General features: G+C 54.4%; 1 protein-coding gene across 5 annotated transcripts in view; it reads left to right on the forward strand.

The window, feature by feature from the left end:
- Positions 1–20,157, forward strand: part of RHBDL3 (rhomboid like 3) — a 49,212-nt gene that overhangs the window by 1,742 nt on the left and 27,313 nt on the right. Inside the window, exons 2-5 of one of the 5 annotated variants that reach the window (XM_023243712.2) lie at positions 251–274; positions 9,616–9,745; positions 14,483–14,641; positions 18,548–18,772. In XM_023243712.2, the coding sequence (XP_023099480.1) occupies positions 9,629–9,745; positions 14,483–14,641; positions 18,548–18,772 (501 nt within the window). In that variant the 5' untranslated portion in view covers positions 251–274; positions 9,616–9,628. Of the gene's footprint in view, positions 1–250; positions 275–6,139; positions 6,288–9,615; positions 9,746–14,482; positions 14,642–18,249; positions 18,459–18,547; positions 18,773–20,157 lie in introns of those variants that run through there. The other 4 variants (XM_045044512.1, XM_023243711.2, XM_023243713.2 and 1 more) reach the window with 4 other exon arrangements.

Raw genomic sequence — 20,157 nt, forward strand, 5'->3', positions numbered from 1 at the left:
GTGAGGGACACCCCCCACCCCTAACCTCCCCAACCTGAGTTCCCTCCCTTTGCTTAGTGCAGATTCACTTGGGGAGCTCTTCCCACATTTCCCCTGGTGTCCTGTGGCGGGTCCCTGAGTCTGGGCAGCAACTGGGAGGCAGTGTCTGAAATCTCAGGGGGGCTAGAGAGTCCTTGGTGATAAGTGTGTGTTTCTCTCTCTCTCTCTCTCTCCTCTTCCTCCTCTTGTGCATGGCCTCCCTCTCTACCAGCACTGGAAAGTCCTGTTTGATCAGGTACGTGAGCAGTTAAATCCCCCCCCCCACTTCCTTCCAGCCCTCCCCACAATCAGTCTCCCTGCCTGCGTGGGCTTCCCTAGCTCTGCACTCCTGAGATGCTGACGTGGGGTGGGGGCGTGGCTTAGTGCATCTATGAGACCGAACACTGCTCTCCACTGCTCTCCAGGTTTCAGGAGTAGGCGGTGGGCTCCCCTGAGAGATCCTTGCCTCCCTCCTGCTCCCAGCTCCGCCTCACCAGAGCCAGGTTTAAACCACATAGAAATTGGACAATAGGTATCCAAAGCCGGGGACATTCTCTATATGCCAGGGGATTGCAGTTGGGGCTGAGGAGGTGGGGGAAGGGCTGAGGTTAACATCCCCTCTCCTTTCCTACCTCCACCTTCAGAGACCCATGTGGCTACCACTGAAGTCAAATCTCTACCCTCCTTGGAGGATGACTCACAGTATGGGCTCTTTTGAAAGCTGTCTCTAACTTTGCGGCATGGATGAGAATTAGGGGAAATAGTACGTGATTGTTTGCAACGCCTAGCGTCTAGGTGTGGGGGGTGGATTTGGAAATGCCACCTTTGGAATCAATTGATGGACAGTTGACCTTCGGCAAGGAAACAGTTTCTTCTTTGCTTGGTACTCCTGTTGAAAGCTTTTGTGTATTTCCCTCTCCTGTTCCATTCCTTGATGCAGAGGGTAGGCAAGAGATGTCCCAGTGCAGGGGGAGTAGTGAACGCTGTGGTCCCTCGGTAAGCATGATTGTGCCACGAAGTCTGTGCAACTTTAAGAGCCCTGTCTGGTCGGGCCAGAGGGCACCTGTTGGATTGGAGAAGGAGATAGAGCTTTAAAAGTAGCTCGGACCAGACCTCGTCCTGTTGCACGCAGGGGAAGCTTTTGAAAGCTTTTTTAGCAGGGATCTGAGCAGTGCTTTGGGAAGGTCCTGTGTGATAGGATGGAGGCAAGGTGGGTTGCAGGCATGAGGGAAAGTAGTCAGGGGTCTGCCTCGGTGACGTAGTAGACGAGGTAAAAACAGAAAGGAAGAGGGATGTGACCGCGGGGGAATTGGAAGGCTTACTGCCCCTGAGTCAATGAGTGAAGCACATAGATAAGTTTGAGATTCTGAACCTGGGAGGAAAAAGGGAAAGTTAGGGTGGGGGTCAGGTGTTGGCATAAATGACAGCTTTGGTTTCAGACCAGTTCGGTTTGGGGAACCCACTAAACGCAGGTGCCCAAGTGGGACTGAGACTTGGAATTACAGCTGGAAAGTCATGGCAGGCCTGGGGTGGGGCTTGGGGGGTGTCATCCGCTTTAGCATGAGGCCTGGCTGTGGTCTGGGGAGCATCCACTCGGCTCCTGTCCCAGTGGGGTGGCACATCTCTCCCTCTGCCCCCACATGCCACCCACTCTCCCTCCAGTTCCTAAGAGCACAGCCGCTGCTGGCCTGCCGCCCTGAGGCAGGAGGGGCCGCCTGCTGTCACCCATACTAAGACCAGCAAGCTGCCAGCCCTTCACACCTCCTGCCAGATTTAGAATCAGAACCTAGAACAAAGTGTTTCATTTTTTTCCCTCTGTGTCTCTTTCTCATTCGATTAGTTTTCTGTGTGTGTGTGTTTACATTTTAAAAGGAACTGTTTGGGTGAATGGAGGAAAACTTTTAGTAGGAAGACTTTGGAGCCGGGAGAGGGGAGGCTGTGCAGAGAGCAGAGAGGATGTGTAGCAACTAATAGCGGGTGGTCTGTGAAATCCGTTTTCTCCTGCTGGAGGGAGGTCCCTAGTGTCACGACGAGGAGCATGCCCCGACTTCTGGGAAGGCCCACCCAGAAACCTTTCCAGACAGACAAAATTAATTCTAGGAAGAAAACTCCCAGACATACTCAGGGCAAACCATTTTTTCTCACAGTAATTTCTTCCCCATCCCTCACGTGCCATTAGAAGCCCATTTCTGTTGCCTTCCTTCCTGTGGGTGCTTTGTGTTTAAGGAGAGCCGCTCCTGCGCAGGGCTTGACCTCTGGCAGATTTCCTCTGTGTTCCTTCTCCCTCCTTTGTGAAGCTGCCTGGGGCCATTCCCGCATGGGGCTAACTGGAGAGTAGGTAGGAAGCTTCACAGAAGGATGCGGAACTTCAGGATGCTAGGTTCTTCAGAAAGCTGAAGGGTTTTCCCCCTGCCTCTTCCTGTGGGCCTCCTTAAAGGTGGGACTCCAAGGATTGGTGAACCTGGTGCTCTTAGGAAAGAATGTTTGGCTGGAGGTTGAGGCAGCGCCCCAACCATCTCTTACAGAACTAGACAGCCCTGGAGCATCTGGATGGCTTGGTGGGTTGAGCATCCGACTCTTGATTTCAGCTCAGGTCATGATCCCAGGGCTGAGGGATCAAGCCCCACATTGGGCTCCATGCTGAGCATAGAGCCTGCTTAAGATTCTTCCTCTACCCCTCTCCTCCACTTGTGCACGCATGCTCTCTCTCTCTCTCTCAAGTTGAAAAAGAAAGGGAGGGAGGGAAGGAAGGAAGGGAGGGAGGGAGGGAGGGAGGTAGGGAGGGAGGGAGGGACAGCCCTGACCAGTTGAACTGTGGTGGGGGCGTGGGGCACATGACACCTGTCAGAGTCCCTCCAAGCTGATATGTTCACCTTCCAGAGGTCGATGGGATGAGAGGCTGGCCCCAGTCAGTCCTCCTTTCCCTCCTGGGTCACGGAAACACCAGTGAGCACCCAGTTTCAAACTGGGACCTACTGTCTGGTTCTTTAGCACACAGAGTAGCTTTGACCCAGCATGAAGCTAATTAAGCCCCAAGGACTGAAGCTGTGCCCTACGCCTGTTGGTCCTGTGTGGTCACCCCCCAACTAAATGGCCAGGATGCCTTTTGTGGGAGTTCCAAGTGAAGAAAACAGGTGACCCCTGTCCCTTGGAGGTTTCCCTGCCCCACCAGGTGTTCTGGGAATCTGGCCCGCTCAAGCAGGAGAGTAACGTGTTCTCCCTCTTCACCCCACCCCTGGTTTCTTCCCCATGGGTCCTGGAAGTTCTAGTGGGCAGGACACCTAGACATCATCACTCCAACCCCTAGACGCTCCATATACTTTCTTTCCTATGTGTACTTCTGCTGAGGGAATCGTCTTCTCATGTACTTGGGATCTTAATGGTTTCCCTAAATATTAGATTTTAAAGTAACCTAAATACGAATCTGTGGTTATAGTGTAATATGCTGTGACGTGTCTTATTTTCCTATAGTTGGATCTGTTGAGCTTTTCCTTCATGATTCTTCCCATTGCTTTGGACCCGAGACAGTCGTCATCTGTCTTTTATTTTATTTTATTTTATTTTATTTTATTATTATTATTTTTTTAATTTTTTTTCAACGTGTATTTATTTTTGGGACAGAGAGAGACAGAGCATGAACGGGAGAGGAGCAGAGAGAGAGGGAGACACAGAATCGGAAACAGGCTCCAGGCTCTGAGCCATCAGCCCAGACCCTGACGCGGGGCTCGAACTCACGGACCGTGAGATCGTGACCTGGCTGAAGTTGGACGCTTAACCGACTGCGCCACCCAGGCGCCCCTAATTTATTATTTTTTAAAAGTTTATTTGTTGAGGGGCACCTGGGTGGTTCAGTCGGTTAGGTAGCCAACTCTTGATTTTGGCTCAGGTCATGATTTCACGGTTTGTGGGTTTGGGCCCCGGGTTGCGTTCTGCACTGACAGGGCAGAGCCTGCCTTGGATTCTCTCTTTCTTTCTCTCTCTCTCTCTCTCTCTCTCTCTCTCTCTCTCTCTCTCTCTCTCTCTCTCCCCCTCCCCTGCTCATTTTCTCTCTCTTTCTCTCTCTCTGTCTCTCTCAAAATAAACCAATAAACATTTTTTATTTTATGTTTTTTTTAAATGTTTATTTTTATTATTTTAATTTTTTTTTAATTTTTTTTTCAACGTTTATTTATTTTTGGGACAGAGAGAGACAGAGCATGAACGGGGGAGGGGCAGAGAGAGAGGGAGACACAGAATCGGAAACAGGCTCCAGACTCTGAGCTGTCAGCCCAGAGCCCGATGCAGGGCTTGAACCCAAGAATCCCAAGATCATGACCTGAGCCAAAGTCAGACACTTAACTGACTGAGCCACCCAAGCGCCCCAGGTTTATTCTTTATTTCTCATCTATTCCCCTGATATTTGTAATTGTGCAGGTAATGTACCCTTCAGTCTTTGCTTTACCTTATTACATAGGTTCCCTCCAGGCTCCCTTTTTTCAGGTTACGCTTGGAAAGTCTCACTCTCAGTCCCTTCCTGAACCCCGGGGAAGTGCCCTCAGGGGTCCAAGGTCAAATAGTGAGTCAGTGGCAGATAGAGGACCCATGAAGGGCTTCCAGGCTGGGAAAACCATTTTTGGGTTCATCCTTAAAATGCCTTCAAGATTTACAAATGTTTAATGAGCAAAAGTGTTTGGGGGCAGAGTTCTGCTAAGTCAACAAAGCACTATTACTTTTGAGCACAGATGAGCAAGAAGAAAAGGGAAGATTGAAAGTGATTTGATTGTGCTTGTGTGTGTTCTCCCCCTTCCACTGAGAGCGTGCATTTCTCAGAACCCCCAAAAGAGCCCCAACTGCTAATCTCCCAGAAGGAAAGCAGACAAGTTTTGACTGTCCCACCACTGAAATTATAAACATGCTACAACCAGCTTGAAGAACAACTTAGGCAGCCTCTTGGGTCCAGAACTCTGGATTTGGATCACAGAGACCTGGCTTCAAGCCTTACTGACTTTGTGATTGGGGGCAAGTGACATTAGTGCTCTCAGCCCCGATTTCCTCATTTGTAAAACAAGGAGAGTAATCTTAAAAAAAATTTTTTAACGTTTATTTTTTGAGAGAGAGAGGGAGAGCGTGCCCAGGGGAGGGGCCAAGAGAGACACGCACACATAGAACCTGAAGCAGGCTCCAGGTTCTGAGCTGTCAGCACAGAGCCGGACGCAGGGCTCCAACTCATGAACCACGAGATCATGACCTGAACTCAAGTTGGACGCTTAACCGACTGAGCCATCCGGGCGCCTCAAACAAGGACAGTAATCTTGAACTCCAGTGGCAACTGTGGAAATTAAATGGAAACGGAGACTCTTCATAATGTCTGATACCCAGTGGACATTTGACAACCGTCTCTTGACTGGGACTCAGACTTTACTAGAAGAAGCCTAGGGCTGCTTCTGAGATCCAGGCCCCCACCAGGAAGGCAGTGGCCTCCCTAAACCAGCTCCTTCCCAATCTGGGCTCCTCAAAAGAGAGCCACTTCTGAGTCCAGAGGACTTTCTTGCTTGCTCTCCCCAAGTATCTCCCCTGCTCAGCCCCCTTTCTCCAGCTTGGGGTCTTCCCTTGGCCTGACCCTAAAGCCTACCTCATTTGCAATTCTCCCGCACGCTGGCTTAAGTTCTGGGAGTTGAAAAGAGGTTCACACGGGGCTACTGAATGGATTAGTGAGGGGCCATGGAGAAAACACCTGCCCCAGAGACAAGGCATTGATGGCGACCCCCGGAACACATGATTAGCCAGCAGAAAGAGGTTCCCAGAGAAGGACAAAGCCGCTGATTTGACTGGAGCCCTTGCTCAGGCTCTGTACCTCCACTCCATTATCAGGTGGCCTCCAGAGCCCTTGAGGCTATGGAAGTCCCTCCACCACAAAGCCAGCTTTCCTACCCTGCTCCTGTCCCAGTGACCCTGGCAGTCATGCTGAATTAACCCTTGTATCCCTGACCACCACTCACAGAAGTACATGTGGTAGCAGTGGAGCAGTGGGGCCAAGGGATCTGAGACTGTGTGCTGCCTGCCACATAATAGGCAGCCGTCCTGTCAGAGCTGGGACTAGAGCCCGGCTCTGCTCCCCTCTGACCTGTGTTCCCACCACCAGGCCATGCAGACTTCCATTTGCTCACTTGGCGTCCTGAGTGACTAGGACAACGAAGAGGACACACATCTGGCTCAAGTCCCCGTTCTCCTGCCAGCTGCGTGGCAACGGGCGAGCCAGGCAACCTCTCCAAACCTCAGTTTTCTCATATGTAAGCTGCCTAGAATAATATCCTTCCCTCAGGGTTGTGGTGAGGCTCCCGAGAGTGTGTGTGTGCAGCACTTGGGGCAGTAGGGGCAGTATGCAGGGAGCACCTGAGAAACCTGGCAGTTGTATCGTCTTACTGGGACTTAAGGAAATGGACGCTGTTTTCATTTCGAAAGAACATGTGACGTGTAAGGGTCACCGGTGTGGAATCAGCATTCAGATCCCCAGGATTCCGGTGGGGTTCATCCTATCCTATCAAGCTGGCTTCAGGGCAGGAGCTGGACATCCACATTCCTCCTGAACTTTCCGCAGGAAAAGAAGAGAAGCTTTGGGACAAAGGCTGGCTGGGGTGGGGATGACGCCCAAGTGTCCCCTCTGGTCACTGCCTGGCTGCCTGCGTGGCTGAGGGTGAACGGTCCCGCCAGTCAGGTGGCCAGAGCCCAGAGCCAGCCTCCTCGACCTGGCAGTCCACTGTGAGAATAGGGCACTCTTCTGTCTGTGTGTATCTTGAGTTGTGAGTGCCCCCGGGGGGAGCCACCACCTCTGCCCCCCCCAGCTTTCCTGAAGCACGTTGCAGGTTTGAGTCAGTAAATATTTCTTCAAGAGAGCAGATGTTGAGTGCCTACTGCATGCACATATCTCCTCATCTCATTTTGATCTCTCAGCCACCCTGTGAGGTGAGTGGTGCTAGACCTTCTTTACAGAGGAGGAAACTGAGGCCTGAGGGGGCGGGGCCTGCCCAGAGCCGCAAAGCCAAGGAGGATCCTCTGCAGAAGGGGTTGTATGTGTTTCTCCACAAGGTGGCTTCTGAAACAGGGTGGAGGGCCCAGGAGGCGGAGGAGTTTGGTGACCCTTTATCCTACCTTATCCTAGCTCCCCACCCCCACTCCCTCCTCTGGGTCTCTCAGCCTTCTCTTTTCTGGGGAATGAGGGACCAGAGGGACTCTTTGGTGGCTTCTAGGAGCAGCAGGAAGTGGGTTTAGGCTGAAGGGAAGGGAGGGATGGGACAGATGTAAGCCCCTGCCCATACCCAATCCTACTGCACTGACCCCCCCCTCACCCTGCCTGTGACCTGTGACGGCCCCCCCTCCCTGCCAGGATGCCCGCCTTTGTGGCTGATGCTGTGACTCAGCTTCAGTCCCCAGGCGGCTGTGATGGCTGTGCCTGGATGAGTCAGCATGGGCATTATGTCTGCTCCTGGGGACCCAAGAGACCTGCCTCTGAGTCACAGCCCCCAGCTGTCTCCCCTGCCCCCCGAGTCTCCAAGGCCTTCTTTGGGGGGCTCTGAAAAAGAAGCAGAGTCTTCCAAGGGGCTTTCAGGGTGGAAAGAGACAAAGCCTGGAGGAAAGAGGGGCCCCACCCTCATTGCCCTCCTAACCCCAGCGTCCTGCATCCCAGGGAAAATCTGGGAGCGCTTCCCCTCCAGTCCAGGTGTTGAGCGCATTGGATGGTTTCTGGAAACATGCCCATTATCCAGCGACTCAGCCTGGACTCAGGCCAGGATGCCGCTTCTCTGCTGAGGGAAGGGTGTTCTAGCTCCCTAACCAACCTCACAGCTCCGTTCAGCTGTTTGACTTGTGGGGAGGAGGGTTGCTCAGGGGCCCTCCTGAGTGACCCCCCAAGGGGGGGGAGTCTGGGCAAGCTGTTTATCTCTGTGTCCCTCAGTTCCTATGTCTGTTAAATGGGACTAATCACACTCCAGGGTTGACATGAGAAGAAAAGTAATAAAAGATTTGTGAAAATCAGTATTTCAGAGCGAAGAGAAGTCAGGGAACAGTGCGAGGTAGTTTTCTCTACGGGGAGAATTAGCATCCTCGTTTGCAAGGAGGGAGAACTGGAAGAAAAAGCTGCTACTCCCATAACCTCACCTCCTGACCTCAGCAGCTGCAGGCCTGGACCTAATTTATGGGGCAGTAAATATCCATAATGGGCCCAAGTTCCCTGGTGAGCTCTGGCTGTTGGGTGGGGACAGCTCTGCTGAGCATAAGCCCCTAGGTAGCCTGGTTAATTGTGCAAGGACCCAGCAGATGAGCCTTGGTAACCTCCCCCCAAGTGAGGAGGGGCAGCTGTTCATATTTTCCCCTGCCCACCCCGCACGCATGCCATGTGGTCATTTCCCAGGGCTCCTTCTGTCTTGAAGGACAGCGAGGGCATGCAGTGGGGCCAGGGATGGGAGCCTTCCCTAGATTCCAGGTCCCGACCTTCCAGACTGCAAGGCACTCCGGGTGCTGCCTTCGGTGTCCTTGGAGGTGCCCACACCCTTCACTGGCATCCTGGGGCTCTCTAGATCAAGGAGAGGGAGGGGGTCGTCCTAGGAGCAGGAAGGAAATTCGAGTGCTGGGAACAGGGACCAGACATGTAATTGTCCTGGAAATGCAGTTTGTACAATTCACACATACATAATAGAAAATAAGTGTGTGTGCGCCTTTCTTCTTTCTCGGATTCTTTGCTGCTGCTGGGTAAACTCTGAAACCTTGGCCTGGCTCCCCAGCCAGCACGAGGGGTTGGGGGGGGGGGGGGGAGGGAGGAGTGGCGCCGCTGTCCTGGGTGCTGAGCAGACAGATCCTGGCTCCCACAGGGCTGTTCTCTGAGAGCTCAGCCCAGCCGTCCCTTAGGCCAGTCCTTGATTCTTCAGCCTCTCCCTGGTGACACCCCCCTCACCCCTTGGGCTGTGGCCTGGGTCCCGCAGATTTCTAACCGCTGGGGGCCTCCAGACAAAGTGTCAGTTGACTTGAGGGCCTTTGCCACTCAAGTGATGGAGGTGACAGGCTGGTTCGGAACCATGGACAGAGGGTCAGGTTCCACAAAAGGAAGAAATTAGTACTCGGTAGTGGACTCATGCGTTTTTCCCAAAGGGTGTCTCATGGAGTGTTGGTGTGAAAAATATGATGCTCAAAGGTCCAGTAAGTTTGGGAAATGCTGGGCTGAGCAAAATCAGGTCTCTTCACTGTGAGCCCTTAGTATGCTTTTATGCATCAGGCCGTTCCAAAAGCGTTTCCCAAACTTACGGGACCTTATTTGAGGCACCATCTTGGGCCTGATGTTCACAAAACCCCGAGCCAGAGGCCATATTTCGCATGCAGGATGGCACAGAGAGACAAGGAAGGGCAAGGCTAGAGCAGGTTCCCATGGAGGAGCCCAGAACTGTTCCTGTCTTGACCACTAAATCGCTCTGTAACCTTGGGCTACTTTCTTTTGCTCTCCGCACCTGTGTTTCCCTGTCCAGGAAATGCGGTGTGGTGCCTGGCACGTAGTCGATCCTTGGTAAATATTTGTTAAATGAACCGAGGAGAGGATTAGACTGGGCTCTCTCACGCTTTTTTTTTTTTTAGCTACGCTGTCCTAATGATGGGAGAGTGCAGGCTCTGGGCCCCTTCGCCCGGACGTGAATCCATCTGCACCAACGATGGGCTGTTCAAACTTGGCCAACTCAGCTCTCCACCTGCTTCATTTTTCTCCCCTGTAAGATGGAGCTCATGATAGTATCTACCTGAGAGGGTTGTTGTGAGGATTAAATGGGGGACTCTATATAATTTATCATCCAAATTGGGACCATTTTGAGGGGGAAAGGGGCGCTGGTGATAATCATGCTCAGACAATAGGTATAAGCCTATTGACTGTCTCAGCCAAACCAGGACATAGGGTGACCTGAGGTTTCAATGAGGTAGTGCCTGAAACCTAGCAGCCATTCTATATATGTAGCTTCTATCATGTTGTCGTTCAACAAGTGCTGTGCAGAAGGCCAGGACAGGAAACAACTCAGAGTGGGGTTGCCCTAAGTTTCTGCAGAGCAGTTTGAGAGCCATAGAGATTCCTTTCAGCTCTTCTGGGCCATACGTTATGATCCCCTGGCCTGCTGCCCTTCTCCCCAATGTCCCCGGGTCTCCCTGACAGCAGAGACCTCACCCCCTCCCATGTGAGCTGCCTCATCCTGATCCCAAATTTCCCATCAGCCCTTTGACGACGGAGCAAAGATAGAAGACTGGCTGCCTCTGTGTGCTGTGTGGGTTGTGGATTTCTCTTTCCCCAAGCCTCATTTGCATATGGTTTGCTTATATGTGCAGCCATGGGGATGGACTTCCTTACATCACCCTGAGAAGGGAGAGTTCCTACCATGTGACTGGAAGAGAAACTGAGGCAGTGTGGCTAATGATCTGCCCAAGACAGCGCAGCAGGTGGGGCAGGGCTCCTTTTGAAACTCCCCCTACTCCTTTGCCCCAAAGAGGGAAAGAGCCTTAGGTGGTACAGGACGTGATTCCCAGGCTTTTTCCCAGCCTAGGTCGTAAGTGCACAGGAAGGGATCCAGGGCAGGAGACAGGGTACATGACAGAGCGTGTGTGGGGCCCCAGGCGGGGGAAAACTGGCAACCTGGGGGATTAAGGGGCCAGAGGGCTGGGTGCTGCTGGGATTAAATGTCCCTGAGGAGCCTCTGGCAGCTCTTTTCATGGCGGAGGCAGGTGGGCGGGGAGCCTGTGGGAGGGTCAGCTCTCAGTCTGTGCCTTTCTCCTCCCCCTGCTGCCGGCATCCTCCACTCAGGCTGAATGTGGACTTGGCCTGCCCCCTCCCTCCGCAGTGCTGGGGGCCCTATTCAGGAGGCAGCTGCGAGGATGCTCCTGACTCCTGGCTGCCTGCTGGGCCCTGCCTGCAGCCCTTTCACAGCCACTGCCCCCCACGGCCCCCACATCAGCCCCCCCCCCATCACTGGGAACCCACCCAGCCAGACCTCATCCAGAAGGCGACCCACTACTGACAGTGGATGAGTCCAGGGCACAGGGCACATGGCAGGGGGCAGCTTTGGGGTCCTCAGTACATTATTAACAGGGAAAATTGCATGTGTAGGGTTTATTTTCCCCAAAGCTCCAGACCATGGATCTTATCCCCTATACCTGGCCTTGAGGGAGGCCCAAGGGCAGGAAGTGAACCCAGGAGGGGCAGCCAAGCCCCCTGACACGGGTGCCCCCTGCTTCGCTCTGAATGAGGCAAGTAGAAGTGGACACCAAGTCTGTGAAGCCCTCGGCCCTGGAGAGCGGCTGCCCCCACGTTTGCTTTAACCTACTACAACCTGAAGGGACATTAGGCATGCTTGATAGATGGGGCAATTATGGCTTGAGATGTTTACCCTAAATTATATAAACTAGTTAGTGGCTGAAACAAGAATGGGATCCCTCGTTCCTCGTAGCCTCCTTTCAAAGCCCTCGGCTTTCTCCTGGGGCATCAGGACCTACCTCTGTCCACCTTCTGCTTGTGTCTTCTCTCTGTGACTGTTTCTCCCTTTGTCTTCCTCTCTCTGCACCACCCCCATACCCCATGCCCACTGTCTGCCTCTGCTGTCCTCTTCCCCAGGTGGTGGAGGTGGGGGGCAGAAGGCATCCTTTGTGGAGCCAGCCCCTTCCCTGTGTCTCTCTCCCTGCTAGGCACCCTTCTTCATCCCTGAGGCCTCGTTATTAGGGTAGCGATGACCCCCATTGTCTGGCTTGTCTGGCCCTGGCATGAAAGGTAGAGTTTTGGCAGAGAAGGAAGACTCGGCCTGTTTCCAGCTCATTCTCAGTAGTCTGGAGGCTGTAATGTGCTTGGGGCAGGACTGGCAGGGGGTGGGGGCTCCCAGAGCCACAGGGCAGCCCCTGTCACTAGGACAACAGCAGGGAGCCCTGGAGGGGGAGGGAGAGCTGGGGAGCAGGTGGTTCTTTGTCTGGAGCTGAAACAAGGGAAAGGGGCCCTTGCCTGATCCCAGCCCCTCCACCCCACTGCCCTCCCAAGCCCCTGGGAAGCAATTGGTGTCACTGCTCTTGAATGAGAGGGCTTGCTCCCCCCAGACCATGTCAGGAGAGACTCTATCCTATAAGCATATCAGTGCCCCCCCCCACCACCACCACAATGCTCATAGCGGGTGGCAGTGGGGAAGAGTGGATTTTCCCAGGACACAGGGCTGCTTCTCAACTTCCACCCCTCACCCCTACCATCAGCCCACCTAGCACAAAGGGGCCTGTGTGAGGCCAGGCTGGCGAGTCAGATGTCCTGCATCAGCCCTTGGGGATGCAAGGGGTCCCAGGCATCAGAAGGAGACCCTCGCTGCCTGTCATTGCCACTTTCCTTCTGCAGGCCTCACTTTCCTAGCCGAGCAATAAGGAGGTCAGAACTGTTGCTATGTGAGGCTCTGTCCTGCTTTCAAAATCTTTGTTTAGGTGGGGCCGTGAGACCCCCAGAGCCCCCTCCTCCCCCTCCTCTCACCACGGTGATCCTTCACTTTTGCTCCAGGGCAGCCCCTGGAGGCTGAAGGTCAGTGGCCACCAGTGCTGCTAAACTGTCTGGGTGGAGAACACCGCCTGCCAGGCACATCGTCTAACCTCTCTGTGCATCCCCCTGTGCCTCTATTTCCTCCTCTGTCCTATGGGGATAGTATAGTAATAGGACCTCCTTCAGGAAGGTGTCATGGGGGGGGGTCAAAGAAATTATACACATAAAGTGCTTAGAGAGGTATTTGGCCCCATGAGACAGTCAGCAAACGTTAGGTGTTTTCATCCTTAAAGATCTTTGTGGCGCAGGGAGTGGCTGAGTTTCCTGAAATACTCAGTGGTGTGAACTAAATAGGTGTCATCCCTGGAACCTGGTATTTGGACTTCAGGGTGGGGACACAGGCAGATTTTTAAATAGACCTCTTTAGAGATGTCCTCCCTCGTTGAGTTCTGGGAAGAATTGAAATAGCCCATGACTTGTGAGTCTGGGCTGTTTCTCTTGGATTGTCTTAGAGGTACTGCACGCGGGAACAGCCTTCCTAAAATAGTCTCCGTTGACCTTATCTAGAAAAGGGGGAGAGGTGCCTGGATGGCTCAGTTGGTTGAGCCTCCAACTGTTGATTTCGGCCCGGGTCATGATCCCAGGGTCGTGGGATCGAGCCCCACATCGGACTTTGTGCTGGTAGCACGGAGCCTGCTTGAGATTCTCTCTCCCTCTCTCTGCTCCTCCCCTGCTCACGCCCTTTCTCTCTCTCTCTCTCTCAAAATAAATAAATTTAAAAATGAAAAAAAAAGGAGTAAATGTGGGTTTGGTCACCTGGACTCCCCTGTTGCGCATACACGGACGCCCACTGTTTGCTTTCTAAAATCTAAGCAGCTCACCACAGCGTGTGTAGGCACAGCGAATTCGTGTGGGGAAGCACTCTCTGAACAGGACAGCTCTCAGCAGTGGCGACAGACAGTTGGCATCATTCTCTAGCAGGGCGTGTGCTGTGCGGGGGACCCCGGGGCGGCTCTGTGAGCGAAGAGGGGCTGTGGAAGAGGCACGGAAAGGCTATGGGCTTCTCTGGGAGAGACGAAGAAGACCGATAATACCTTCCCTGGAAGATCAGTACCTGTCTGTCCATCCCAACACCCACTATTTATACACCCAAGAAATGTTTGCTGAGTGCCGATCATGCCCGACTCCTGCTAAACGCTGGGGTACGCGGTGCGGCTGGTGCCAGTGACCCAGCAGCCCGGTGAAGAGGCGCAGGGAGGAGAGTGAAGGGCCGGGTGGGCTGGCGGCCCGAGGTCTGTCCGATGTGTAGGGGGCCAGCTAGAGCAGCCTGCGTCCCGGGGAATCCCGAGACTGCACGGAGTAGCTGGGCAGGGTGAGTGGGAGTCTCCCTGGGAGACAAGGGTGGAAAGGGGCCCCTGGGAGGGGGGGTGCAAAGCTGCACGGGGTCTCTGGGGAGCCCCCACCGAAGCCCATGTGTATGGCTGTAGGTGTGCCTGCATGCAGGTGTGAGAGGCGCCTGCAGTCAAGTACAGGAGGATTTGCAAGGCTGGGCCCCTGCTCCCCAGGCCCAGGGCCTCAGCATTCCCCACTGGAGTCCCTCTGGCCCGCACGCCAGAAGTTCCTCATCTTCCTTCCCTTCTTGCCTTTTCCTTCTTGCTTTCCTCTTGTCCAGGGTCAGGATTAGGGGCGGACAGGATGGAGCTTGACCCCTTCTGAGCCTGTTTCCCTGTCCATGCACGAGATGGTTGGGTTGGGCGATCTCCAAGGGCTCTGGGGCCTTCTAGGACTTTTAAGTGGTTGTCCATGCCCTGTTTGGATGTTTCCTCTGGGGGCCTTGGAAATACCCCAGAGGCGTCCTGGGCCTCTGTTGGCAGAGGGCTGGGGACAGGAGCCCGTGCATGGGGATGGAGGTGGGACACCTGCAGGGCCCCACTGACCCCACTGCTATGTGTGCTTCTCCCTCAGTTTGACCCTGGGAACACAGGCTACATCAGCACAGGCAAGTTCCGGAGCCTCCTGGAGAGCCACAGCTCCAAGCTGGACCCGCACAAACGGGAGGTGCTCCTGGCTCTCGCCGACAGCCAGGCGGATGGGCAGATCGGCTACCAGGATTTTGTCAACTTGGTGAGCACTCTGGGGCTCTCGCTGCTGGGAGGGACCTGTTTGGGGTGTATGGCTTAGAAGACCAGGGGTGGTCCTGGGTGACTCAGTCCGTTAAGCATCCAACTTTGGCTCAGGTCATGATCTCATGGTTTCGTGAGCTCAAGCCTCGCTGCCGACTCCATGCTGACAGTGTGGAGCCTACATGGGATATTCTGTCTCTCCCTCTCCCTCTGTCTCTCTGCCCCTTGTGGGATTCTCTCTCTCTGCCCCTCCCTCACTCACTTGCACCCTCTCCCTCTCAAAAAACAGAAAACAAAACAAAACAAAAGATCTTTTTGGGCAACTAAAGGGAACTGTTGACTTGCAACATTGAAAAAGTCCAGGCTTCAGAAGGTGGAAGGACATCTCTGAGGACCTGGTTTCTCATTGTCACTCGGTTCTGCCTTCTGCAGCGTCAGCCCATACTCAAAGAAGCCCCTGGCAGTTCCAGACTCTCCGTGTGGCAGCAAAGTGGCTGCAGCTGTTCCAGCCCTTACACCCTCAGGCCCTCACCATGCAGAGGACGAGAGGGACTCTTCTGTTCCCGCACAAGGCTTGGGATTTCCTCCCGCCTATTGGCCTAGATTGGGTCAGTGGGATGTGTTGAGTGACGTAGGCCAATCGGTGCCCACCCATGGAGCTGGCGGTGGGGTCAGTTCCACGGAGAGGAAGGGCTAGGAGTAGGAAGTGGGAGGTTATCATTGGAAGAAGAAGAGCTGGAGAGTGGATGCTGAGAGCAATGGGGCACTCGGGTGAAGGCCAGACCTCGTCAGACCTGCTGGCTGGGTACCTACCGTCCTGGGTAGTCGGAGGGGCTGGAGACAGGCGGCCTGTGAGCCCTGCCCACTGGTCCAGTGTCTTGGAGTAGAGACTTCTCCCTCAGTAGGAGGTACTGCTTTGCTGTCATGGGGGCCACTGTGGTGGGGTTGGAATGGCGTTCAGGGGGGCTCAGCAGGAAGCATCCCAGCAGGGATGCGGATGGACAGGACAAGAGTAGAAGCTGTATGAACTAGCTGGGTCAGTACAAGGCCAGAAGCCTCCTCCCGGTGTCCCTGTTGGTGAAGTGAAGATAGTCACCCCTTTTCTTGCCATCCGTGGAAGGGCAAGAGTGAAACGACTCGTGCGAAGTCCCCCAGGCTCCTAGAATTCAAAGGCACCGGTGATGGGGGGTCAGTACTGCCCGTGCCTACCATTGTTCCTGGTGAGCTCTCTGACGTGGGTGTCCAGGCTTTGGGGCTATTTTAATTGCCTGGTGATGGAGACCTGCCTTTGCTCGGAGGGTAGCATGATTGCAGGGAGCAGCTGTAGGGTTTTTAGGGGCTGTTCAGAGGGGAGCCAGAAAGCAGACCTCCGAGAGGGTGGGGGACGGAGCGGAGCTAAATGGAGGATCGGATTCACGGGATGGGTGGTGGGGATGAGCCCTGTGACCTGGAGCCCAGCAGTGGCCCGGGCCAGTCCTGCGTGGGCCCATCCACATCCACACCCGGAGTGGCAGCACGACTGCCACATGCCCTGCTCAGTCTCAGGCCAGAGGGAAGGCTTGGCTGGGCCCACGAAATGCTTCTCTCCAGCCGAGGATCTGTGGGTCTTCTGCGTGAACCCCAACGGCAGATTGCTTGTTGCTGTCAGGATTTCTGTGTTCACGCTCTAAGCCGGAGCAGCCAGCCAGAGCCTGGATTTGTGTGAGCAGGGCTGCCTGGAGACCGGGACTAAGGGGGGGCTCGCCAGGAGGGGAGCTCTGGGTAAGGCAGCGTGCCCAGAGAGGACCTGGGTCCTGCTCCCGCCCCTGCCTTTGCCACTCACCGAGAAAGATCCTCTGAGCCTGTGTTTTCTCATTTGTAAAATGAAGCCAAAGGATACCTTCCCTCTTCAGGATTGTTGCGAGGATTAAATAACCTGGAGTATTAGAAAGATTTTGTTATCTCTAATGTTCCTTTACCAGCTAAACCCGCCTGCATCCTTTGTGGGCCCTTCCCCAACCCAACCCAGGTAGAATGAACCCGCCTTATCCAGAGCCCCCGCAGTGCTTTGCCCAGGCCTCTCTTCTAGCACAGGCCACGCTGCATTACACCTGGGTGGCCACGGTTGTCGTGTACGGGTGTGCAGCTTGTGTACTGTACAAGGATGCCTGCCAGTGAGGTGAATGGGGACTGCAATCTGGCCTGGGTTTTGTTCACCAAGGCCTAGAATGGGTTCATCCACCTGGAAGAAGCGGCTCCCTTATCTAACTGGCACAAAATGGACTGTGGAGTCAGATGTAGCTGGATTTGAATCCTGACTCTTTGGAGAAAATCCTGGTGTTTGGGAAAATTACTCACCTCCAAGCTTTAGTCCCCATCTTCGTAACGTGAGGATAATGCTGTGCACCGAATAATTCACATGTGCCTCTGCTTGTAAGCTCCATGAGGCCTGAGACGCGGGGTGGCCCTAGACACATCAAGGGTGCGGGCGAATGGCGAGTGTGTGTGCACAGTGCTCGTGCTGAGCCCACGTTGCCCGGCTTCAGGGTGTGGCTGTGGGTGTGCTGTGAGTATGTGTGCTGTGCACACTTGGGGATTGGGAGAGAGGATGGTAACAGGGGCTACAAAACAGTTTGACAACGTGATCCTGTCTCGGGTTTGCAGTGAACACGAAGCCCCAAGATTGCCTCCATTTACAGAACTCCTGCACCAGCGAGAGGAACCAGATCCGAGCTTTGTAGGCATGGAGAGGATGAGAATAGGGGATCAGTGGGAGGGGTTCATCTGGAAAGGCCTCCTGGAGGGGGTGAGCTTTAAGCCAGATTTTGAAAGCGAAAGACCGTGGAACCCGGGAATGGAGCAGGGGTGCTGCAGACAGAGGCTCATTCTACCTTAAACCCCTGTGGCTTGGTCTGGCCTGGTTCACCAGCCGGACCTCTCTGGGCTTCTGCCATCAGGTTTAGCCAAGTGTTCCCTGATAGGGCCACAGTCCCAGGAATATGTTGATAACCCCCACCCCAGCTACCCAGTGGGGGTACTGGAGGTGGGAGAGCTTTATCTCCCTGTAAGAAGGATCTGGAGTGTGGTCGTGGAGGACGGGTGGGATGCCACAGAGGCCCCAGGAGCCTAGAAGTCAGCAAGGCCGGCCGCCTGGTTTCTGGGGGTCAGGCTGACCACAGAGCGAGGCCACCAGGACTCCAGTGAGGATGCATCGGGCAGCCTGAGGCTGCGGACAGTAGGGCCGGTCCTCAGACAAGGCTCTACGACCAGTCCCTTGGCGCGCCAAGCATTCCAGGCACTCAGGAGTGATGACCTTCCACAAACACAGCTCTGGGTTCTCGTTCTAGAGACCTCCCTGCAAACTGGTCCACCTCACCAGGGCTGCCCACCTCTTCCCAAGCTGGCATCTCTGAGGACTCGAGCTCCTTCTCATCCTTCAGTTCTCGCTCAGTTACCCCCTCCTCGAGAAAGCCCTCCCTGACCACCGTGGGACAGGGCTGGGCTGCCGCCTGCGTGCTCCCCCAGCAGCCTTCACGCTGAGCCGCGATTGCTGGTTTCTTATTTGTCTTAAGCACCATTGTGTCCTCTGTGCCTGGCAATGTGTTGACACTCACTTGTGACGGATGGATGATGGGTAGGTGGGTGGAAGGAAGGTACGGTGATCATGGGTACAGGTTCTGAGTTTGAACTTGGACTCCTAAACCTCTCTCTGATTTTGTAGAATGAGGATGTTCACCGTCCTTATCTAACAGGTAGACTAGTTAAGAATATCCGAGGAGCCCAAAACAAGTTGCTTTAGAACATCTGCCACGTGGGACCCGTGTAGAAGAAAGAGAAAGGTGGGATGAGGCCTGGTCGGTCCAAGGTACGTGCTGAGACCCCGAGACCCCAGTTCTGAGCCCTTCCCCCCGCCCTGTTTCCCACCCAGATGAGCAACAAGCGGTCCAACAGCTTCCGCCAGGCCATCCTGCAGGGCAACCGCCGACTCTGCAGCAAGGCCCTGCTGGAGGAGAAAGGGCTGAACCTCTCCCAGCGGCTCATCCGCCACGTGGCCTACGAGACCCTGCCCCGGGAGATTGACCGGAAGTGGTACTACGACAGCTACACCTGCTGCCCCCCGCCCTGGTTCATGATCACGGTCACGCTGCTGGAGGCAAGCACAAGGGTGGGGAAGGGGCTGCCCAGCCCTGGGGTGGGGGGCGCGGAGTGGGTGGGCAAGAGGGTGTCTGAGATCAAGACAGGAAGGGCAGCGTCTCCTCCACCACAAGGCGGCGGGTGAGGCCGAGTTGCCAGTCAGGCCGTGTTACAGGGCCTGTGAGTGTTGTTAGAACCCCGGGACCACAAGGATATTCCGAAGATTATTATCGCTGCAGCAAAATCCCCATATGACCACCCCCTACCAAAACAGCAGCAACAAGAACAATGTCCTAAGCTTGTTGACGTGGGGGATTTGGCCAGGCTAACTCCTTAAAAGTAAGTTATTTTAGTTCCTCCCTGGTGAGGAACGTGGACCAGTCGTTTGCTCCCCCAGGACTCCATCCCCCCCCCCCCCCCCCGCCTCCCGTAGAGCAGGGATCACCAGGCCCGCCTCCTTCTCCCATAGAACTCCTCTATTTAGCGCAAGAGTGCCTGGTGGCGCTTTCTGAACACAGAAGCATTACTCAAAATGCATATGGGAGGGAGTGTTTATGAACAGGTAAATGTGGGCTTAACGTATTTTGAAAGAGCGTTCTCCCCTTAGGGAATCATCCGTCCCTACCGTTATTCTAAACGTCTCCTGCTTATGCAGTAGAAGCCAAAGGTACCATTTTCTGAGTGTGTGCCCCTGTGTGAGAGACTGAATTCTTTTGGCTACTGAGCCTAGAACCCGTGGGCCCCCAACCCCAGCTCCTGAATGGTGTTCCGTAGTCTGCAGCATTTCTCTTCCAGAGCCACGGGCCTAATTACCACCACGGCATATGTTCCTATAAAGCTGATGCCGAATCAAATGGCAGGATCATTAAGCTCCATGGCGATCTTCTTCTTTTTTTCCTGAATCGCAATAGCTGGTCTGCAAGGCCAAGCGCTCCTCTGTTTGTTGTTACGGCTTCATCCAAGCGCATGTTGAAGATGCGATGTTTCTGAGATATTCTTGGAATCGTTCTCCAAATGCTTACTGTGTTGGTCTATTTATTAAATTCTATTTGGGGACCAATAATAATGAGCTGCCTCGGGAGCTGTATTTGCTGCCAGACCACCCGTGTCACGTAAGATGGACAGAACGGCTCCCCAGAGAACCCAGGGGAGTCCATCTGCTGGAGGGTGGGGATGGGGGCGCTGGGAATGGCACAGGTCCCGCCCAGGAGGCCCGAACCCCACACCGATTACAGCCTCATTCGCTGAGTACATGACACGCACAGCTGGCCCTTCCTGTGCTTCAGCACTTTTCAAACCTCATGACGCCTGGAAGCGTGGGCATCCCCATTTCCAGATGAGGAAACCAAGGACCAGAGCGTTCAAGTAATTTGCCCAAGGTCATCCAGAGAGGCGTCCAGGTTG

Source organism: Felis catus, chromosome E1, assembly GCF_018350175.1.
Source record: "Felis catus isolate Fca126 chromosome E1, F.catus_Fca126_mat1.0, whole genome shotgun sequence".
Taxonomy (NCBI): domain Eukaryota; kingdom Metazoa; phylum Chordata; class Mammalia; order Carnivora; family Felidae; genus Felis; species Felis catus.